This window comes from Magnolia sinica, chromosome 13, assembly GCF_029962835.1.
Source record: "Magnolia sinica isolate HGM2019 chromosome 13, MsV1, whole genome shotgun sequence".
Classification (NCBI taxonomy): domain Eukaryota; kingdom Viridiplantae; phylum Streptophyta; class Magnoliopsida; order Magnoliales; family Magnoliaceae; genus Magnolia; species Magnolia sinica.
The window spans coordinates 47,813,278-47,834,289 of NC_080585.1; the positions used below are offsets into that span (position 1 = coordinate 47,813,278).

The following is a 21,012-nucleotide window of genomic DNA, read 5'->3' on the forward strand; positions in this document are numbered from 1 at the left end:
ACCAACCTCCAAGCATGCGTGGGAAGTCCCCCAAGTAGAAGTCCTACTGTTTGACTTGGTTCCTATGGTTTATCAGATGATGGGTCCCACATGTTGTCTTGCGTGGAAAGTCTTCCAAATAGAAAGTCCTAACCAATGAATATTGGCCCTGAATCAATGTAAGAGGGGCCAAAGATGTTAGCATTTGTCCCTAAAAGGTGAGCTCCGTGAAGCACCCATGTCAAGACATGGGTTCCGTAGTGAATGATCCCAAGAAATACCATACTTGTAAGAAAGTGAAGTAAAGATACACACAAAAATCTATTTTTAGCTAAGGTATGGAGAAAGAGGAAACTTCCGATTTCATGCAACAAGAACGACAACCAAGTTTCATCCTTACAAAGAAGAGCTTTTTGGTCGTTTTCAATCAACTGGTGATTAATGGAAAGATCAATTGAGGATCAAGTCATCAATTCACCGAACCTTAAAGTAGTACATTAATGGCAGAACAAACATGTGCAATTATTTTATGAATGAGCGATCCTGGAAACTATGATTTATGAGTGTGATTGTTGTATGTATGGTATGGCTAGGAGCAGCCAATATGGGACAATTCTGGGGTGTGGTTCATCCACGTTAGGGGCCTTCAGATCTGCAATTGGGATCACTGAAACATCTCCACCTGTCAATTCAAGGCGCAAAAGACACTGAAGAACTTTGATCACCCCCCTGCTATTTGTGGTACTGTGCCTTTTTTTTTAAGCCACAGGATTCATTCTGTGGCCAAAAGAGCCTGTACTGCCAATAGAGGCCTGTAGGTAATCCGTTTTCATCCTGAAAATGGTATAGAACAGTGGGTAGATCAGCTTGCATGCGCCTGTATCGCTAATAGTGGTACAGCCCTTTTCAGCCACGAAAAATAAAAAACAAACAAACAAACAAACAAACAAACTATTTTTTCTTTTAATTTCCCCTTCAGTATTTGTAGCTGCAAACACCCTTACCGCTATTTGCCTGTAGGTGCTCAGTTCTCCAATAGATCAAAATACAAAGAACTGATCACTTACAAGCTGCCTGAATAACGAAAGCCGTACACAGTGTATTTTCAGCAATAAAAAATCTATAAAATAATAATAATAATAATAACAATTTATACCCCCACCCTCCAGGTGATTTTTTTTGTGGCTGAAAATGCACTGCAAAGGTCTTTTCATGCATGCAGGTGGCCCGTAGGTGGATCTGTTCTAATATATATATATATATATATATATGGGACAAGCTACTATGCACTCGACCTCACGATAAGCTCCCGTGAGGTCGAGCTGTGTGGGCCCCACTGTGATATGCGTGTCGACCATCAACATTGTGCATTTGATGGGTCCCCTCTAAATTATGGGATATCCCAAAAATCAGCCGTATACGGAACTCAGGTGGGCCATACCATCTAAAATCATGAGAAGACATGCCAAAAACATATAAAAGCACTTAGTGGGGCCCACCTAAGTTTTGAATGCTACTGAAACTTGGTCTGAACCCTCATCCAAGTGGGACACACATAATGGATGGGCTGGATTTGCAAACTACATCTCGGTGGGCCCAAAAAATGATTATGAATGTTTTAATGGTGCACGGCCTCTCTCCACTTCTGTATGTGGTGTGGCCCACACAAGTCACGGATTGACTTGATTTTTGAGACCTAGGCCCACAATGGAATGGTGCATCTGACTGATGGGGTAGATGTTCGAAACGCATCACGGTGGGGCCCACACAGCTCAAACTCATGGGACGATCCCATCAGCTCAAGCGCATAGTACGTTTTCCATATATATATATATATATATAGAGAGAGAGAGAGAGAGAGAGAGAGAGAGGTGGGCATGTTGGACCCAATCCGGCGGATCCGACCCGACTCGGTACCGTTCCGAACAGAACCGACGGCATAAATTGGCCTGATCGAGTCTGTCCATCCAGATCCGATTGTTTTTCGGATCAGGTTCAGATAGTAGTGTATCGGGACAGAACCGATCCGAAAATCCGGACCAAAAGGGTCTGACCCGACCCGACCCGATGATGTAAATATCCCTATATTTTAAAAAAATATCCATGTATCTTTGGCTTTTCGTTTAGCGCCAAAAAAACCCGCCCAACATACACTCTCTCTCTCTCTCTCTCTCTCTCTCTCTCTCTCTCTCTCTCTCTCTCTCTCTCTCTCTCTCTATATATATATATATATATATATATATATCTCCCTTTCTGTTGAAGATGAAGGCGAGTAGAAAACTAGTTAGATATAGGGTAGATCAAATACCTCTCTTTCCGCTATTGGATTTTGGAGATTTCTCTGTTGGAAAGAAATACAATGAAATATGGTGGATAGCTGCGGATGGAAGAGAGAAAGAGAAAGAGACTGCAGACATTGAACAAAGGTTGGCGTACCGCTGTTTACGGGCATCGTCTTGATAGCCCGACCCAAAGATGGAAGCGGATTAGCAAGTTCTGTGGCTCTAATCACGAGGTATGTGTTATATGCAAACCATCCATCCATTTGGCAATATCATATTAAGGGTTGGACGAAAATAAAATAAATCTAACCATTTAGTGGACCACCCTACGGAAAGCAGCGGGGTATTAAACGTCTACCATTGAAACCCTTCTTGGGTTCATAGAAGTTTTGGATCAACATGAAATTTGTTTTTCCACTTCATTTAGGTCTTTGTGACCTTAAGAACAGATTGGATGGAAAAAAAAAAAACATTATGGTGGCCCTACAAATTGTTTAACGGTGAAAATCATCATCTCCGCTGCAATTTATGGTGTGGTCCAGATGATCTTTGGATCTGATTCATTTTTTTGGATAATGCTCTCTAAAATGATCCCTAAAACTAGATGAACGGTATAGATATGATAAATACATCACTGTGGGGCCATGTAACTTTGATCTCCTTTGGACCGTTCGTACAACTCGAAGCTCAAGGAGCATCAGTGCTCGTCTTCGCACGACACGTACCTATAGCAGGTACGTATAGCTAGCGTTAGCTATATAGCCTATATTGCAGTACTTCTTGGAGCGCACTGACTTACTACGCTCAGTAAACTAAGTTGGGCCCACCTCGAATGCATTTAATTCATCCACGCCGTCCATTCGTTTTGCCAAATCATTTTATGGTTTCAACCCAAAATTGATGCATATACAAAGCTCAAGTGGACCATACCATTGGAAAAGGTGGAAGTATTGATTTCAATCGTTGAAAATTTTCTAAGGCCCCCAGTAATGTTTATTTGTCATCCAACCTGTTCATACGATCAGAAAGACATGGATGAAGGGAAAACACAAATATCAGCTTGATCTAAATCCTCTGTTGTCACCAAGAATTTTTCAACGGTAGATGTTCAATTCACACTGTTTCCGGTGGTGTGGTACATTTGAGGTTTGGATATACTCCATTTTTGGGATAATGCCCTAAAATTATTTTTCAAAAGAGATGGACGGAGGATAAAATGCATGAATGCCACTGGGGCCATGGAGTTTACTCAGTACGCTTACCGTACTGAGTTACTCGGTACGCAATCTGAGACAAAGCTTCTTCAAGAAGCTGATTTCGCAGGGAGATATTTTGTACATTGAGTAAACTATGTGGGGCCCGTCTTAAATTCTTTTTGGTTTATCCACACCGTCCATTAGTTTTTCAGATCATTTGAAGGATTGATGCTAAATTTTAAGTATATCTAATGATCAAGTAGATCTCACCATAAGAAACAGTGAGAATAATGATTTTCACTGTTGGCAAAAATGGACAACCCGAACCTTGCCCAACCCGATCCGACTTGGTTTTCCTGACTGAGTCGGACTCGGATCGATCCAGGTCAGCAAGATTTAGGATCGGATTGGGTCAGAGGACCTGAACTCAGTCCCGGATCTGACCTAATTCGGGGCAGGCCATGCAAAACTCGGATCTGGTCGAGTTGGGCCCAATCCGATTCAACTCGGTCCGATGCCCAGCTCTATATATATATATATATATATATATATATATATATAAAGATGACAATGGCAATAAATCGCAGAATTAGACCAACCTAGCCTTCCATTCAATTATAAGTACCACTGATCTTTCTTTCTTCCACTGTTTATTTGTCAGCCAGTTTCATTTGGTTAGGACCATCTGATCAATGAGAATTTGCCACGTGGCTGACCAACAATTGAGAACTACCTGATTTTATAAGAACAATATGAAAATGGAAGAGAACGGCTTGTGGCACATTACAAAGTGGCGTCTTGTGAAATCATCTGATGAAAAATCCAGACCCACAAACAGGCTACGCGCCCTTCGGCGGTTTTCCTCTCATGAACAGTCCCAGCATTCTCTTTCTCATCCGAAATGGTTTGCAATATCTATCAAGCCCAATTTTTTGCAGTCAAGGCCACCAAACGAACTAAACCAGAGAAAAAAAAAAATTCAATGACTCTGCCAGCAATCAAACAGGTAGGCCCACATTTCTGCAGTCCAAACTGTTCATCTAGTGGATGGGCAATGCCCTGAAAATCTTCCTCATTAAGAAAATCACAGCCATATTATCTGTGTGTGTATGTGCATGCAAGTGTAAGATCATCTGGAGGAGATTTTTGTGGCATAGCCAACCAATAAAGAGCCTGCCAGCTGAACAGTCCAGATCACAAAAAGGTAGCCCCACTTGCATGGTTGCTAGGCCAAGGAGAACACAACGTTTTCAGCCAGCAAGCAGTCGAACAACCCCCTCATAATGCCATTAGGCTCAACCCCAAGTTAATTGGAGATTTCCTACTTGAAACAACAAAAAAAATAAAAAATAAAATACTCCAAATACATACAGAGAGTGAAAAGCCCATGTCAGAGTGGGGCATCAGCTTTTGTGTCTTGCTTTAGAAAGAGTCTTAATCAAGCCTTTGAGGATCTTCCAGAACCAAAACAAGTTCAGCAAAGATATCATGGGAGGCACCATAAGTATGCTGTAGAAGCCCAACGGAAAAATCATTTTCACCTGAAAGAAAGAAGGAAAAAAAAATGTTATCAGTAAAATATTAGAAAGAAAAGATAAAAATCCAATGCTAAGAGGCCGGATCCTCTATAAACGTTCCTAGAAAAGGCCTTTTCCACAACTCTTATTCTCCTGCATGCGAAGGTTATTAACATGTGCGCCAAAGTTATTAACATGCATGTAAATGTCATTTACACCATGTTGTGTGTACGCCATCCAACCCGCACATTGAGTTACAACCCCCACATTAAGTGAGTCCCACCATGATGATGGGAGGCCCTAACAATCAGGTCTATACCATCATTAGGTGAGCCGCTCATAGAAAATAATGGACATCCACCCAAAAATTTCCAAGTTCATGCAGTGGCACACTTGATGGTTGGATTGGCCTTGTTTTTGGTGCATCCCACTTTCTTGGTGGTGCCACCCATTTAGAAGGATCGGATTCCGTACAAAAAACACAGTGGGCCACACAAAGCAGATTTGTAGATAGCTTTTTTCTGCAAATGTTAAGAGAATCCATCCTCCCAATGCCATATCTTACCATTCAAGTTCGTTATCAAGATCCAGTATCCTTGTATGAGGTGCACATATGCCAGATCCAGATTGTTCCCATGTAGACTAAATGCCAATCGTCCATTGCCATTTAAAGCTGACTATTGGTTAGACAGTTTCCTACCACCAATCATTTGTAATTCTTAAAAATCCTCCAATCAAGTGGCTAGGATCACTTGACTAGTGTGAATTTCAGGACACTCCATCTATAATAGGCCCAGCAGATGAAAGTTCCAGATATTGTACACATGCATATTGCATGTATGGGTATTGTGTGCTCGATAACTAACATTAGATGATATTGATAGCAGTGCATCCCTCTTTGAAAAGAAAAGAAAAGAAAAAATCATGCCAAGAAAATGCCATTAATCACCTATTATTAATTACATCAATTACTTAAGAGTATCACATTCAAACACCCAGTATTAGATATCTAAACAGATGCATGTTTCCCAGTTTTGCTAATGCAAAGAATGCATTAATGTTTATTTTTCGGTACCACTAAAATTTTCCTCTCAAGTGTAGAATATGTATATTTCCAACTTACCCAGCTTTTTCCTTTTCAAAATTCTGGCACTCAAGATTTTTTTGGGTACAGAAAAATAATTTTAAAAAATAAATAAATAAATAAAAACAGAGAAGGAACGGAACAAATGTTTGTCACATATTGGAGAAGGCAGCATACCAAAAAACCATGATTATGAACCACGTTTGGGAGGGGGAATCGAGGTAAGCTGGGAAGAATCCTCGAGCCCACAGTCATACAAAATGGCCCAATGCAACTTGCAAGCAATGGCCAAAACTCAACTGATCCAGGTAGAACTTGGCCAACTCAACTTAGTTTTGAGGTGGCAGTTCTTTCAAACATTTTGATTGACAAAGAGAGAGAAGTGAAAACAGAGCCTTAAGTTTTTTTTCACATGAGCATGACAAACAAGGCTTGTGCACACAAACTCCGCTTTAAAAGAATGAACAGTCTTTCCAGTCCCTAACATTCATTGAATGTTAAGAGTCTACTTGAGTTTCTTATCATAACCCAGTTGCTTTAACCTTTAAATAAGTTGCCTGATTCCCTTGCTTTGCTCCTTGAGTCGAATACATGCAAGTAATATTCAAAGAGATATACTACAATTGCTTGCAGTGGGTTATTAGCGAAATAATCACCTCCATGGTCCCTAACAAGGGGCATTTTGGTCATGTGTCATATGAAAAAATGCGCCCACTTTCAAGAAAGATGCAGATGTTTGCATTGATCCCAACTCAAATGCTAGTAGATCTCTTTGAATGTTACTTGCAAGTATTAGATTTAGTGTTGTTCTAGAAAGAGAAGGATTTTCCATATTCAGGTGTTTGCAACTCCTCTCCCAAGTTAACACCCAATGCAATGTTCACTTCCCCAATCACCGTAGGCACTTGAAATGATATCCAAGGCTCCAATTGCCCAACGTAACATCTAACGGCTTGAAACAAGATCCAACTTATAAATTTGCCCAAAGCAGCATCCAACCACTCTTAATGAGGTCTACCGGTTCAAATTGCTCAAGCTGACATCAGATGGTGAAATGATGATTAGATCGAGGCCAAGATGGAGATCAAGTGGCAGGAATATTTTACCAACGGTTAGTCCATCATTGATCAATCAACAAGAGAACAAGATTAAAGATAATTGGTCAGAAAGAGTAGATTAAAAAATGACAATGGATGATCAACTGATGGAAACCTAAATGGGATTATCAATGGTCAGATCTAGCAGTGATGGGCAATCAATAGTAGGATCCAGTGTTTTCGGTAGAGCTCATAGCATAGTGCGTAGCATAGCATAGCTAAAATGCCACATAGCGTTATAGAGAATGACAATGTATTGTGTATGTGGTTAGTGGCCCATGGCTAGTGGCCCTTTTAGTCCCTTTTAGTGTAAGTGCATGTGCACACTTCCCTCTTCTCCTGCGGTTTACTATATGCTTTATTATAATAAAATATTATGTGTTAGGGCAAGCAAGTCTAGCACAACATCTCTCCCAAACTCTCCTCCTCTCTCAATATTCTCCTTTCTTCACAGTATTATCATCAAATCATTCTTTACTTGGTATCAGAGAATGGATCCAGGCATTCCGCATCCAACAAATTGAGAGGCGACACGTCACCTTGCTGATGTTAGGAGCCGTACGGCTGACGTCAGCGTTGTACGGACATATGGACTCCGTTTGAGCTAAAAGTTTAGGAGTTTAATAGATCTTGATTTTAGAAGACTTGTCATGATTTTTTCAGAATTTCTACCTCAAATCGGTAAGCTTTTATTTGGTTTCTTTGCTCAAGACGGACCGAAATCTCCCTCCCAAGCTACAAATGAAGGATTTTTTACCTAAAATCAATGTTTGAAAGGTTTTTAACCTCAAACGGACGTGCGGCTGGGCCATTTTTCACTCGGTTGGGCTTTTTTTGACCGAGTTTCATGGTAGTTTGGATGATTGATAGTTATTTGGGATTTATCTCTTATTATCTTGAAGGATTGAGTGAGATAGAGTTGTTTGAATCAATCTTTCTTGGCATAAGGCCTCTCTTAGCATAGGTTTATCTCTCTTGGACTCTCTTATGGCTAATAAAGAGCTCTCATCTCTTGGCATAGGGTCTCTTGAATCCAACCCCTTGCAGATTACCTCCACTAGGTTGAATAGTGACAATTATCTTCAATGGGCACAATCTGTAAAAGTACTTTTAGGAGCCTGTAAGAAGTTGTTGTATATTTTGAATGATCCCCCAAGCTCTACAGATGTTACTTACAAGTCTTGGATAAAGGAGAATTATCAAGTTATTGCATGGTTATTGAATAGTATGAATTCCTCGATTAGCAACTTAGTGATGTTTTTATCCTCGACTAAAGGCATTTGAGATACGCTTCATGATATGTTCTCGGAATCTTAGAATTTTTCACTGGTATTCCAGCTTATTCAAGAAATTGGTCGGTTCCAACAAAACTCCAGATCATTAAAAGATTACTATTCAATGCTTCGGGATATGTGGGATGAGTTGGATATGTATCAGCCTCTTCCTTCCAAATGTAAAGAGGATCATGAACATGCTCAGAAGCAGCAGGATGATACTCGTATCATGTAGTTCCTAGCTGGGTTGAATTCTGATTATCTTCATGTTCGAGATCAGGTTGTTATGCAGGATCTTCCCTCATTGACGACAGTCTATGCCATGTGTCAGCGTGCTACTGTCTCTACTCTTTCTTCTCATTCATTTGTGTCACCCGAGCGTTTGGCACATCTTGCTGGCGATCAGTTCTCTCTTGGTCTTCGGGTACTATCCTTGAGTTCAAGGCACATTTCTGATTTTGCTAGTCGTGGTAAAGGCCGTGAGGGAGATCGCAGTCGTGGCGACCGTAATCTTCGTGGTCATGGTGGACGTGGACGAGGACGTGATGCTTCCCGCATTTGTTCACATTGTGGTGAAACTAATCACACTGTTGATTATTGCTGGTAGATACATGGTCGTCCTATGTATATTGTTGCTTCTGTTGCATCCACAATTGCTCCTGAGACAAAGTCTTCCACCCCGACAGCTAAGCAGTCTACTTCAGGGGAGTCTCTTATCATTTCTCGGGCTGCATATGATGCCCTTATGCGACTTCACATTCGTGATATTCCTGAGCCATCTCACGCAGCTTCGGCCCAATCAAGTACTGCCCTTCTTACGTCATCCTCTCCTACCTCCTAGGTCATAGACTCTGGAGCTTCCTCCCATATGACTGGTAAGTTTTAATTCTTTTCTTCTTATTCTCCTTCTCCTCACACTCAGTATGTCATAGTCGAAGATGGAACCCAAACTCTCATCTCAGGGATTGGATCCATCCCTCTTTCTTCTTCTGTCTTTATCCTCAGTCTTGCATGTGTCTCGTTTTCCATTAAACTTATTGTCTATTAGCTCTCTTACTAAATCATTAAATTGTTCCATTACCTTCTTCTCTTCTTATTGTTTGTTTCAAGACCTACAGACGAAGAGAGTGATTGGTGGGGGGGCATGAGCGAGGAGGCGTTTATTTTCTCGATGATACACCCATTACCGCTTCTAGTACCCTTTCTTTGGATCGAGAGTCCATGACTCGGAGGCATTACCGCTTAGGCCACCCATCCATAGCTAGATTGAGAATTTTGTTTCCCTCCTTATCTGTCATTAAACCGTTATGCTGTAATATTTGTGAATTGTCTAAACATCATCGTGCTACGTTTCCTCCTGGCTCTTCTGGGAGGAAATCTCAACCTTTTTCTTCTGGTTCACTCGGATGTCTGAGGACCAGCTCCGGTTACATCCACTTTTGGATTTAGATATTTTGTTACCTTTATTGATAATTATTCACGCATGACTTGGATTTATCTTTTGAAATCTAAGAGTGAAGTGTTTGATGCATTTAAAGTGTTTTATCATGAAGTGTGCACTCAATTTCAATGTTCCATCAAAACCCTCCATTTTGATAAAGGGGGAGAATACATGTCTACTGTCTTTCTGTCCTTCTTGTAGGAAGGTGGTATTTTGTCTAGGACGTCGTGTGCTCACACACCTCAACAAAATGGTATTATAGAACGAAAGAATCGTCATCTTCTTGAAGTTGCTCACACCCTTCTGCTTGGTATGCACCTACCTAAATATTTTTGGGGTGAAGCTCTTCTAACTGCTACTTTTCTTATTAATCGTATACCCTCACGTATTCTGTCTTACAAATCTTCATTTGCTATATTGTATCCTCATGATAATCCATTTCCTCTACCACTTAAAGTTTTTTCGTTGTACATGCTTTGTTCAAATTTTAAATGAAAGCAATCATAAACTTAAGCCCTGATGGGGTTTTTCCTCCTCAGTTCAGAGGAGAGAGTGCAACCCGTTGAAAAAACAGATGTTTTTCCGTAGTGCTCGACCGGTCGAGTGGGCTGCTCGACCAATCGAGCGGCGCTCGACTCAAAGTCCGGCGAGCAATTGGTTCTGGAATTCCGTGGTGCTCAACCAGTCGAGGGAGGTGCTCGACCAGTCAAGGACTCTGCTCGACCAGTCGAGGTTACGCAAATTCATGTCTGAATTTTGTGCGAACTGCGTAAATTTGAGGTTGTTTTCACAGAGGTGCAAAAAGGAGTTTGCTAAACTATAAATAGGGGTCCCTAGGGATGTTCTAGGGAATGCAAGAGAGTTTCCTAAAGCTTTGCAAGGGTTTGCTAAAGGGTTTAGGGCTATCAAAGGTGTGAAAGAGAGAGAGAGAGGAAGCTTGTGGAAGGGAAATTCTGCTCGTAGAGGTGATCTACTGTGCACTCGACATCTCAACGCTTCTACGTCCTCGTGATCGGTGAGATATCTCTGTGTTTCTTTATTCTCTTATTGTTTATCCACTCCTGCGTGAGTGAAGAAGGTTTGATCCAAGCGGTGTATGCTTGTGATTGGTTGTAACGTTCTACTTCATAGTGGATTATTGCTCTAGGCTAGGTCCTGTCATTTTTAGCTCTTTGAGGATTTTCCACGTAAAAATCTCGTGTCGTGTGGTTTGTGCTTTGATTTATTTCATTACTTTATTATCCCATAATTCGGGTGTTATTTGGGAGGTTATATCCTAAGGTTTTGTGCAACGGCCCCCAACAAAGTGGTATCAGAGATATTGGTTTATTGAACAGAGTGGGATCGATATTGAATTATGGAAGGTGGCTCATCAAGGATGATCAGTCTCAATGGTTCTAACTGGACCATATGGAAGGCTAAGATGGAGGACTTACTTTATTGCAAGGACTTGTATGATCCAATCATTGGCATATCAACAAAGACAAAGGATATGATAGATGATAATTGGAAGAAATTGGATCGGAAGGCGGTGGGGTTTATTAGACAATGGTTGAACGATTCCGTATTCCACCATGTGTCTATGGAGACCTCATCCGCTAGCCAATGGCTAAAACTGCAGGGGCTATATGAGAGAAAGACAGTCGGCAATAAAAATTTTCTGATAAGACGACTTGTGAATCTAAAGTTCAAAAATGGTGGTTTTGTGGCTGAGCACATGAATGAAGTCAGCAATATATTGAACTAGCTATCCGCTATGAAGATGGTCCTGGACGATGAATTACAGGCTTTACTATTGCTTAGCTCATTCCCTGATAGTTGGGAGACATTGGTGGTGTCTCTAAGTAACTCCGCGTCAGACGGAAAGGTGTCCATGGAACAGGTAACTAGTTTTCTCTTCACTGAGGAGACGAGGAGGAAGTCTTAAGGGTCTACTCAATAAGAGGCCCTTGTGATACAAGATCAAGGGAGAGGAAAGAACAGAAAGGGTGGGAAGGCCTGAGATAAATCACGAGGCAAGTCAAGTACCAAGAAGGATGTTGAATGCTGGAATTGTGGCAAGAAAGGTCACTACAAGCATGAATGTCGTAATAAGAAGAACGACAAGAAAAGAAAAGGAAAGGAGAAGGAAGATGAATCAGACTCCACTGCGGTCGCTTCAAATGGTGACGTTGTAGTTATTCTTTCAGCAGATCATGATGTTTGTCTGATGGCTACGAGTCAAGACACCGACTGGGTGATAGACTTGGTAGCCTCGTTTCATGCGACTCCACACTAGGACTTCTTCACAAGCTACTAGTCAAGTGACTATGGAACCTTAAAGATAGGAAATTCTGGCATATCGAAAATTATAAGAGTCGGTGATATGTGTGTGAAGACCGATGTAGGCTGCACATTGATTCTCAGGGATGTGAGGCATATCCCAGACCTTCGCCTCAACCTGATGTCGACGAGAAGGTTGGATGATGATGGCTATGAAAGTCGTTTTGCTGGTGAAGCTTATCAAGGGTTCGTTGATCGCGGCCAGAGGAAAAAAATGTTACACCCTTTACAAGGCAAGTGTCAGTGTGTGCAAGATAGGTTGAACGCAGCGGAAGATTCAGCTATTGACATGTGGCACAGGCGTCTAGGCCACATGAGTGAAAAAAGGCTTCAGCTACTAGCGAGGAAGCGGCTCCTTTCAGACGTGACAGGTATACCTCTCAAAACCTGTATTGACTGTTTATCAGGGAAACAGCATAGAGTTTCATTTGTTAAATCTGCTTCTCATGTTAATAAAATGCATGCATTATATTTGGTTTATTCTGATGTTTGTGGTCCTATGATGACAAAAACCTTGGGTGGGGCATTGTATTTTGTCACTTTTATAGATGATGCATCTAGGAGGGTTTGGGTTTATGCTTTGAAATCCAAGGACGAGGTCTTTGGTGTGTTTAAATTGTTTCATGCTATGGTTAAAAGAGAGAAAGGTAGATCATTATAATGCATCCGTACTGACAATGGTGGTGAATACATTGGTGACATCCATGAGTATTGTAAGTCCTTAGGTATACGACATGAACAGACGGTTCCCAAGACCCCCCAGCATAATGGTGTGGCTGAGCGAATGAATCGCACCATTGTAGAGAGCATGAGACGCATGTTATCCCATGCAAAGTTGCCCAAGACGTTCTGGAGAGAAGCAATGCACACGATAGTGTATTTGATAAACAGGTCTCCATCAGCCTCGTTGAATGAAGAGGTACCCAAGAAGGTATGGACTGAACAAGATCCATTGTACAGTCATCTCAGGGTGTTTGGATGCAGGGCATCCATTCACATACCAAAGGACGAGAGGTCCAAGCTCGATACGAAGATCAGGCAATGTGTGTTCTTGGAGTACAGTGATGAAAAGTTCGGCTACAAATTGTAGGATCCGACTGAGAAGAATCTTGTCAGGAGCAGAGATGTGGTTTTCTTTGAAGATCAGTGTATAGAAGACATTGGAAAGCCAGAGAAGAACCAGCCTAGTTCAGGTGAGCTAAAGGACATGGATCCGGTTATTCCTCCCGTGGTGCCTGATGACGGAGGAGTACAGTAAGGTGCAGAGGACGAGGGAGTTCCTACAGAAGATGGACCGGGGGAGCAGCCCTCACTTGATCCACCTGTTGAGCCACAGGTGAGGAGGTCATCTAGGAACGGACAACCGTCCAAGAGGTTCTCGCTGCATGAGTACATTATGCTGACTAATGGGGGAAAGCTAGAAGATTATTCTGAAGCCCTAGCCGACGAGCATAAGGGGGAGTGGTTGAAAGCTATGCAAGAGGAGATGGAATCCTTGCATAAGAACCATACCTATGATATAGTAAAACTACCTAAGGGCAAGAAAGATCTAAGCAAAAAGTATGTTCAGAAAGAAGATTGAGCAAAAGAATTCACAAACGAGGTTCAAGGCCAGACTTGTGGTCTCGAGGAAATATTCTCACAAGTTGTGAAGATGACATTCATACGGGTGTTGCTTGGGTTGGCGGCTAGCATGGATTTGGAGATAGAGCAGTTAGATTTTAAAACTGTCTTTCTCCATGGTGACCTTAAAGAAGAGATCTACATGCACCAACCAGAGGGGTTCGAAGTCCAGGGTAAAGAGCATATGGTGTGTAGGCTGAGGAAGAGCTTGTATGGGCCGAAACAAGCTCCACGGCAATGGTACAAGAAGTTTAACTCGTTCATGTTAAAGCATAGATATGACAAAACGGAGTCGGACCACTGTGTGTTCACGCGCAAGTTCTCATATGGTGATTTCTTAGTTCTGATGTTATATGTTGATGACATGCTCATCATAGGAAAAGACATCAAGAAGATGACGGGCTAAAACAGGAGTTAGGTAAGTCGTTCGCGATGAAAGACTTGGGCCCAGCTAAGCAAATCCTAGGAATGGAGATAACCCGTGACAGAAGCAAAAGAAAGCTTTGGCTGTCACAAGAGCGGTATATTGAGAAAGTCCTAGAGCGGTTCATTATGAATGCAGCGAAGCCGGTAAATACTACACTAGATAGTCACTTCAGATTGAGCGACAAGCAGTGTCCCAAGACAAAGGCAAAGGTGGATGAGATGCAGACCCTACGCGTTAGCAGTAGGAAGTTTGATGTATGCTATGGTGTGTACGCGGCCAGACATAACATATGTGGTTGGTGTTGTCAGCCGGTATCTTGCCAATCCTAGCAAAGAACATTGGGCAGCGGTGAAATGGATACTGTGGTATCTAAGAGGCTCATCCAGGTTAAGCCTATACTAACGGAAAACCTGTGTTAGAGGGCTACACATGCAAATATGGCAAGTGACATAGACTCCAGGAAGTCTACATCGGGGTTCATGTTCACGTTTGCAAGGAGAGCGGTCTCTTAGCAGAGCAAGCTACAGAAGGTCGTAGCATTGTCGACAACAGAAGCCGAGTACATTGCAGTCATAGAGACATGTAAAGAAATGCTTTGGATGAAGAGGTTCTTACAAGAACTTAACCTGAAGTAGGAGCAGCGCGTAGTCTATTGCGATAGTCAAAGTGTTATATACTTGAGCAAGAATCCAAGTTAGCACTCCAAGTCGAAGCACATAGAGATTCGGTATCACAAGATCAGGGATACTTTGGAACAGGTGTTACAGCTTGAAAAGGTCCACACGAACAATAATGGGTCAGACATGATGACCAAGGCTTTGCTCATGGGCAAATTTGAGGTTTGTAGAAACCGGGCTGGCTTAAAGAAGGTAATTCCTCCTGTGTCGAAAAGGGGGAGATTTGATGGGATTTTTCCTCGTTTCGGAGGAGAGAGTGCAACCCGTTGAAAAACACGAATGTTTTTCCGCGGTGCTCGACCAGTCGAGCAGCGCTCGACTCAAAGTCCTGCGAGCAATTGGTTCTAGAATTCCGTGGTGCTCGACCGGTTAAGTGGGCCGCTCGACCAGTCGAGGTTACGCAGATTCATGTCCGGATTTTGTGCGGACTATATAAATTTGAGGCGGTTTTCACAAAGGTGCGGAAAGGAGTTTCCTAAACTATAAATAGGGGTCCCTAGGGCTGTTCAAGGGAATGCAAGAGAGTTTCCTAAAGCTTTGCAAAGGCCTACTAATGGGTTTAGGGCTATCAAATGTGTGTGTGTGTGTGTGAGAGAGAGAGAGAGAGAGGAAGCTTGTGGAAGGGAGGTTCTGCTTGTAGAGGTGATCTACTTTACACTCGACATCTCAGCGCTTCTACATCCTCGTGATCGGTGAGATCTCTATGTGTTTCTTTATTCTCTTATTGTTTATCCACTCTTGCGTGGGTAAAGAAGGTTTGATCCAAGCGGTGTGTGCTTGTGATCGGTTGTAACGTTCTACTTCATAGTGGATTGTTGCTCTGAACTGTCCCGTGGTTTTTACCTCTTTGAGGGTTTTCCACTAAAAAATCTCGTGTCATGTGGTTTATACTTTGATTTATTTCATTGCTTTATTATCCCATAATTCTGGTGTTATTTGGGAGGCTAGATCCTAAGGTTTTGTGCAACGGCCCCCAACAAGCCCCAGGGCAATTAAATGTGTCTTTCTAGGGTATACTCGGAGTAAAAAAGAGTATAAATGTTTTGACCCATTGACTCGCAAGAAATATGTCTATGCCAATGTAACCTTCTTTGAGGATATTTCTTTTTTCTCAGCTCCAGGCCAATCTCTCTGTGATCCTCTTGCGAGTCAGGGGGAGTATTGACTCTTATCCTCTTTCCACAAGTGATCATGGAAAAACTCTCCCCTCCATTCAGCATCCTGTTGGTGATTTGGGTGAGCCTAAGCCTCTGCGGGTGTATCATCGTTGAGATAAATCTTCACACGCTCAGCCATCCACCCTTCCGCTCACTTTAGATGTTGGCTCAGGTGTCTCTCCTACCTCGAGTTTAAATCTTCCCATTGCCTTGCGCAAAGGGTCACGATCTTGTACTCAACACCCCATTAGTAATTTCGTTTCATATGATCATCTTTCACTGTCTTTTCAGTCGTTTGCAGCTTCCCTTTCATCACAGACTATTCCTCGATCTCTCTCACATGCTCTTCAAAGTCCTGACCGGACGAAGGCGATGATAAAAGAAATGTTTGCTCTTGAGAAGAATCATACTTGGGACCTTGTGCCACTTCCTTTAGGCCATAAACTTGTTAGCTGTCGATGGGTTTATACAATCAAGTTTCTTCCAGACGGCTCCATTGATCGCTATAAAGCCCATCTTGTTGCTAAGGGTTATACACAAACTCATGGTGTGGATTACTTCGAGACATTCTCTCCGATGGCTAAGCTTAATTCGATTCGCATTGTGATCTCCTTGGCTGTTAATTTATCATGGCCCTTGTTTCAGTTTGATGTTAAGAATGCATTTCTCCGTGGGGACCTTGCAGAGGAAGTTTACATGCATTAACCTCCTGGCTTTGTTGCTTCTCACAACCTTACACTTGTATGCCAGTTGAAGAAGGCTCTTTATGGACTCAAACAATTCCCACGTGCATGGTTCGAAAATTTTAATCAGGCTCTCTTGGAGTTCGGCTTTGTTCGTAGTCATGCCGATCATTTTCTCTTTATATGTCGTCGATCGATGGGCATCATGGTTCTCATTGTCTGTGGATGATATTGTTCTGTCCGGTAGTAATTCTGCTGGAATAAGGGAGATCAAAGATTTTTTGAAGACCAAGTTTGAGATCAAGGATCTTGGTCCTCTTCGCTACTTCCTCGGAATTGAAGTTGGTCGCTTATCATCCAGATTGGTCTTGTCACAACGAAAATATGCACTCGATCTTCTCATGAAGACCGGCATGCTAGGGTGTAAGCCTACTACCACTCCCATGGATACTTCACAAAAGCTTTGACCAGATAATGGTGCTCTCCTTACTGATCCCGGGATGTATCGACGACTTGTAGGCCGGCTTATTTACCTGACTATTACTCGCCCAGATCTCTCATTTGCGGTGGGCGTTGTTAGCCAATTCATGCAAGCTCCCCGTACTTCCCATCTCACGGCTGTCTACCGCATACTTCGGTATCTAAAATCAGCCCCGGGTCTTGGCCTCCGCTTTCAGTTGCATGGTCATCTTCATCTTTCTAGCTATTCCAATGCTGATTGTGCAGGTAGTACTTTTGATCGCCGCTCTACATCCGGCTTCTGTACCTTCCTAGGTTGCAATCTTATAACATGAAAGAGCAAAAAACAGTCAGTTGTTGTCTGGTCCTCGGCTGGAGAAGAATATCATGCTATGGCTCATGCGACGTGTGAACTCGTGTGACTTCGCAACCTTCTTGAAAAACTTGGCTATCCTCCTTTGGATCCTATTCCTCTTCACTGTGACAACCAAGCGGCCATCCATATTGCTCGTAACCCGATTTTCCACGAGCGAACCAAGTATATTGAAGTCGACTGTCACTTTATTCAAGAGAAAGAAGCTTCTAAGGAAATCGTCACTCCTTTTGTTCGATCTGGGGATCAACTTGCTGATGTTTTTACAAACTCCTTGAGTCGAGATGCTCTTCATCATGTTCGTGACAAGTTGGGCATGATCAACATCTATACTCCAACTTGAGGGGGAGAATAGAGAATGCTAGTGTATTGTGTATGTGATTAGTGGCCCGTGGTTAGTGGCCCTTTTAGTCCCTTTTAGTGTAAGTGCATGTGCACACTTCCCTCCTCCTGTGGTGTACTATACGCTTTATTATAATAAAACAATGTGTTAGGGCAAGCAAGCCTAGCACAACATCTCTCTCAAACTCTCCTTTTCTCTCAATATTCTCCTCTTTTCTTCACATTATTATCATCAAATCATTCTCTAATAGCGTATGCAGGTAACGTAGCTCCCTGGTAACATAAGCTATGGGGCATGTAGTGTAGCATACAGTGTAGTGCAGGTAGCATATGCTACCCAAAATCTCCTTTTTTTCTAATTTTTTCTTCTATGCTAGTTCAATACCTATTTTAAAATGGTGGTGACTCATCCCCATCACACGTGGCAGGCACTACATTAGATTAATCTGGACCATCTAAAAATTGTCATCCATATCGTGGATAGAGCACTTAGATCAATTCAGACTATCCAAATTGTGGTCTATATTGTAAATTTGTGTTGTTTCAATAAAAACAAAAAAGAGCTCACACTTAGAGATGCTGAAGGCAAAGAGAGATTTTGCATGGAAATATGTGGTTGACAATCCAGATTTGTAGTAAAAAAACTCATAGGAATTATGCATTTTGTAAATTTTATCATATTTTTTTATTATTTTAATTAAAAAATATTAAGTATCATGTAGCTTATTGATGCGGGACACATGATTTAATGTTAGCATGCAACCTATAGATTATGAAAGAATCCATAAAGTACTTCAATTAACAAAAGATGCTAACCTACCACAATTAAGAGTAAACAATAGGAAATAAAATCTGATTTCACATGCCCGTATGCTACGAAACCACATAAATCAATTAAAATTAGGCCCGATGGAAGGATAGAACTTCCAATTTAGCATAGGCACATTCCATACTCAAGGAACTGACATGTAGGTTATATGATTAGGGTTAGGAAGGGAAAAATCGAAAATTTGAAAAATTAGGGTTCATGGGAATTGGGATTTTTGGAATTAGGGTTTTTAGAATTTGGGGAAAAGATGAAATTAGAGCTAAATTGGGTGAATTGATTAAGGGGATTAATGAATAGGCATTGGTAGATGGGAATTAAGGTTTTGGATGAAGGGAAGTTATAGATTTTGGGTCAATTAAGGAAATTAGAGATTTAGGGTTTGGAAATTTGGGGAAATTAGGAAATTAGAGAATCTAGAGTTATAGTTAGGATTTATAGGTAGAGTTAGGGATGGGGAATCAAAGTGTTTTAATAGGTGATGCAAGGGAAAATCAGGGGATTAATTCGCCACGCACTATCAATTCGAGCTTTTAGAGTAAGTGGTTTGTTGTCTTGCGTTAAATGGGTATTGTTGATGCAGGAATCTAGTTCACCCACACCGAGCTTCAAGCACTTGCGTCGAGCCCTGTAAGCCTGCATGGGAGGAAAACAAAGGAGACCCTGGCTAAAGCATGGGACCCTTCGATGCCAAAGTCAAGCTAGGAATCTGGGTCTAAGTAGTGTAGGTGGGTTACGGGTGAGAGATTTTGCGTACCTGTCTCAATAGAATTACCTTGTATTTATAGTGTAGAACAGGATGTGGGAGTCCGCTGATCTCGGCACGATCTCAGCCATCAGGCGAGAAGTGCGTGACTGAAGATGTTGACTGTTACATTGAAATCGTGCGCCGAATGTTACTCCCAACGTGCGTTACTAGAGTCGGTTTCTGGGCGTGATTGTAGATCACCTCTAGTCCAAGCTGATCCTATAGTCCGAGTCCAACCAAAAACGGACCGAGCCCACTTGCTTGTTGACAAGGATCTGGTCGAGGTTGACGGTAGAGAAAACAAATGTGCAATGGCTTCTTCTGGGTTCCAGGCTGATGTGAAAGCTCTACAAAAGAACTCGGCAGCCAGGCACTTCTTCTATCAGCATCAACATTTTACCGACCCCTCATATGACCCGCTCGAACCAAACGAATAGTACTTCGAGCTATGCGCGTTGGCTCAGTGGAGAGTGACTTTTGTATTTTACTCTAGGGTCGGGGACACCGACGTTGTTATGACTCTGCTGAGATGTATACAACAAGCAGGACCATTTTTCCCATAACAGAAGCCCCCTACTCTCTGAGTCCGAGCTCGGACTCGAGGAGTAAATGCTTGGGAAGGTGGTCCGCCGCGCCCCTCATGATGGTGAATTGGTAGAATCGGAGCAAATCTCATAATCATGGCTCACTACCTTTGAGGCATCGTACTGCGGCGGCGGCTTTCCGACTGCGAGCCTATAAGAGGTGAACACGTGGCAACAGTTAAGGATCCGTATCGCTTGGGGTGTGGGGTGTTGTCGTGTGGACACCGAAAGGGGGAAAGGCGACTTTGCATTGATTGCCATTTAATACTGCTAGCGCAAGGCTCGGAGGATATAATGCCCAAGCTAATGGAGCGTTGCCATGCATGGCAGAGTGCTCGGCTCAACAACCTTTCGGCTTCGGTGATAGTTGTCCGTCATGATTACAGTTGGCTAATTGAGGTTATAAAAGCCGGTTTCCTTTCTCATTTGAACTCTCCTCCTCATTTTTCGAAAGTTTCTGCTGCAAACCAACTCCCGGAGTAAGCGATTTCCGGTGAGTCTCCTCTTCTCCCTATCTTCTTTTAGTCTTTCCTTTACCTTTCCATTCAATCCACAATGTCGAACGGTCGAACGACGTTCATGAAGTTCATGCGTTTGAGGGTGACTCTTGAGCCGGAGAGCACAGAAACTAGGCATGAGGTCTCGGAAGGACCATTGGAAGCGATACCCCTCCGACCTAAAGCCAAGAAAACAAATGGCACAAAAACCAGGGCTCGCCCTAAGGGGACAGAGGATACCTCAAGACCCGGCTGGGAGGGTTGTTGCTAGACTAGTGGGTGGTCGACCCGCCGAGGTCGTCCCCAGGGGCTCGGTTCTTGTTAAATCTCAAATGTTCGGGATCCGAGCAGAGTTTCAAATTCCGAACTCTGTACATATCCGCGCACCTGCTCCTCGTGATGCCCCAGGGGACCCGGCTGAGAA

General features: G+C 42.5%; 1 protein-coding gene across 7 annotated transcripts in view; it reads right to left on the reverse strand.

Annotated features, from left to right (window-relative positions):
* Positions 1 to 318: 318 nt before the first annotated feature.
* Positions 319 to 21,012, reverse strand: part of LOC131223733 (uncharacterized) — a 70,752-nt gene continuing 50,058 nt past the window's right edge. For 5 of the 7 annotated variants that reach the window (XM_058219219.1, XM_058219222.1, XM_058219223.1 and 2 more), the window contains 2 exons: positions 4,829 to 4,998; positions 4,041 to 4,372 (listed from right to left, as the gene is read on the reverse strand). In XM_058219219.1, the coding sequence (XP_058075202.1) occupies positions 4,861 to 4,998 (138 nt within the window). In that variant the 3' untranslated portion in view covers positions 4,041 to 4,372; positions 4,829 to 4,860. Of the gene's footprint in view, positions 647 to 4,040; positions 4,373 to 4,720; positions 4,999 to 21,012 lie in introns of those variants that run through there. The other 2 variants (XM_058219221.1, XM_058219218.1) reach the window with 2 other exon arrangements.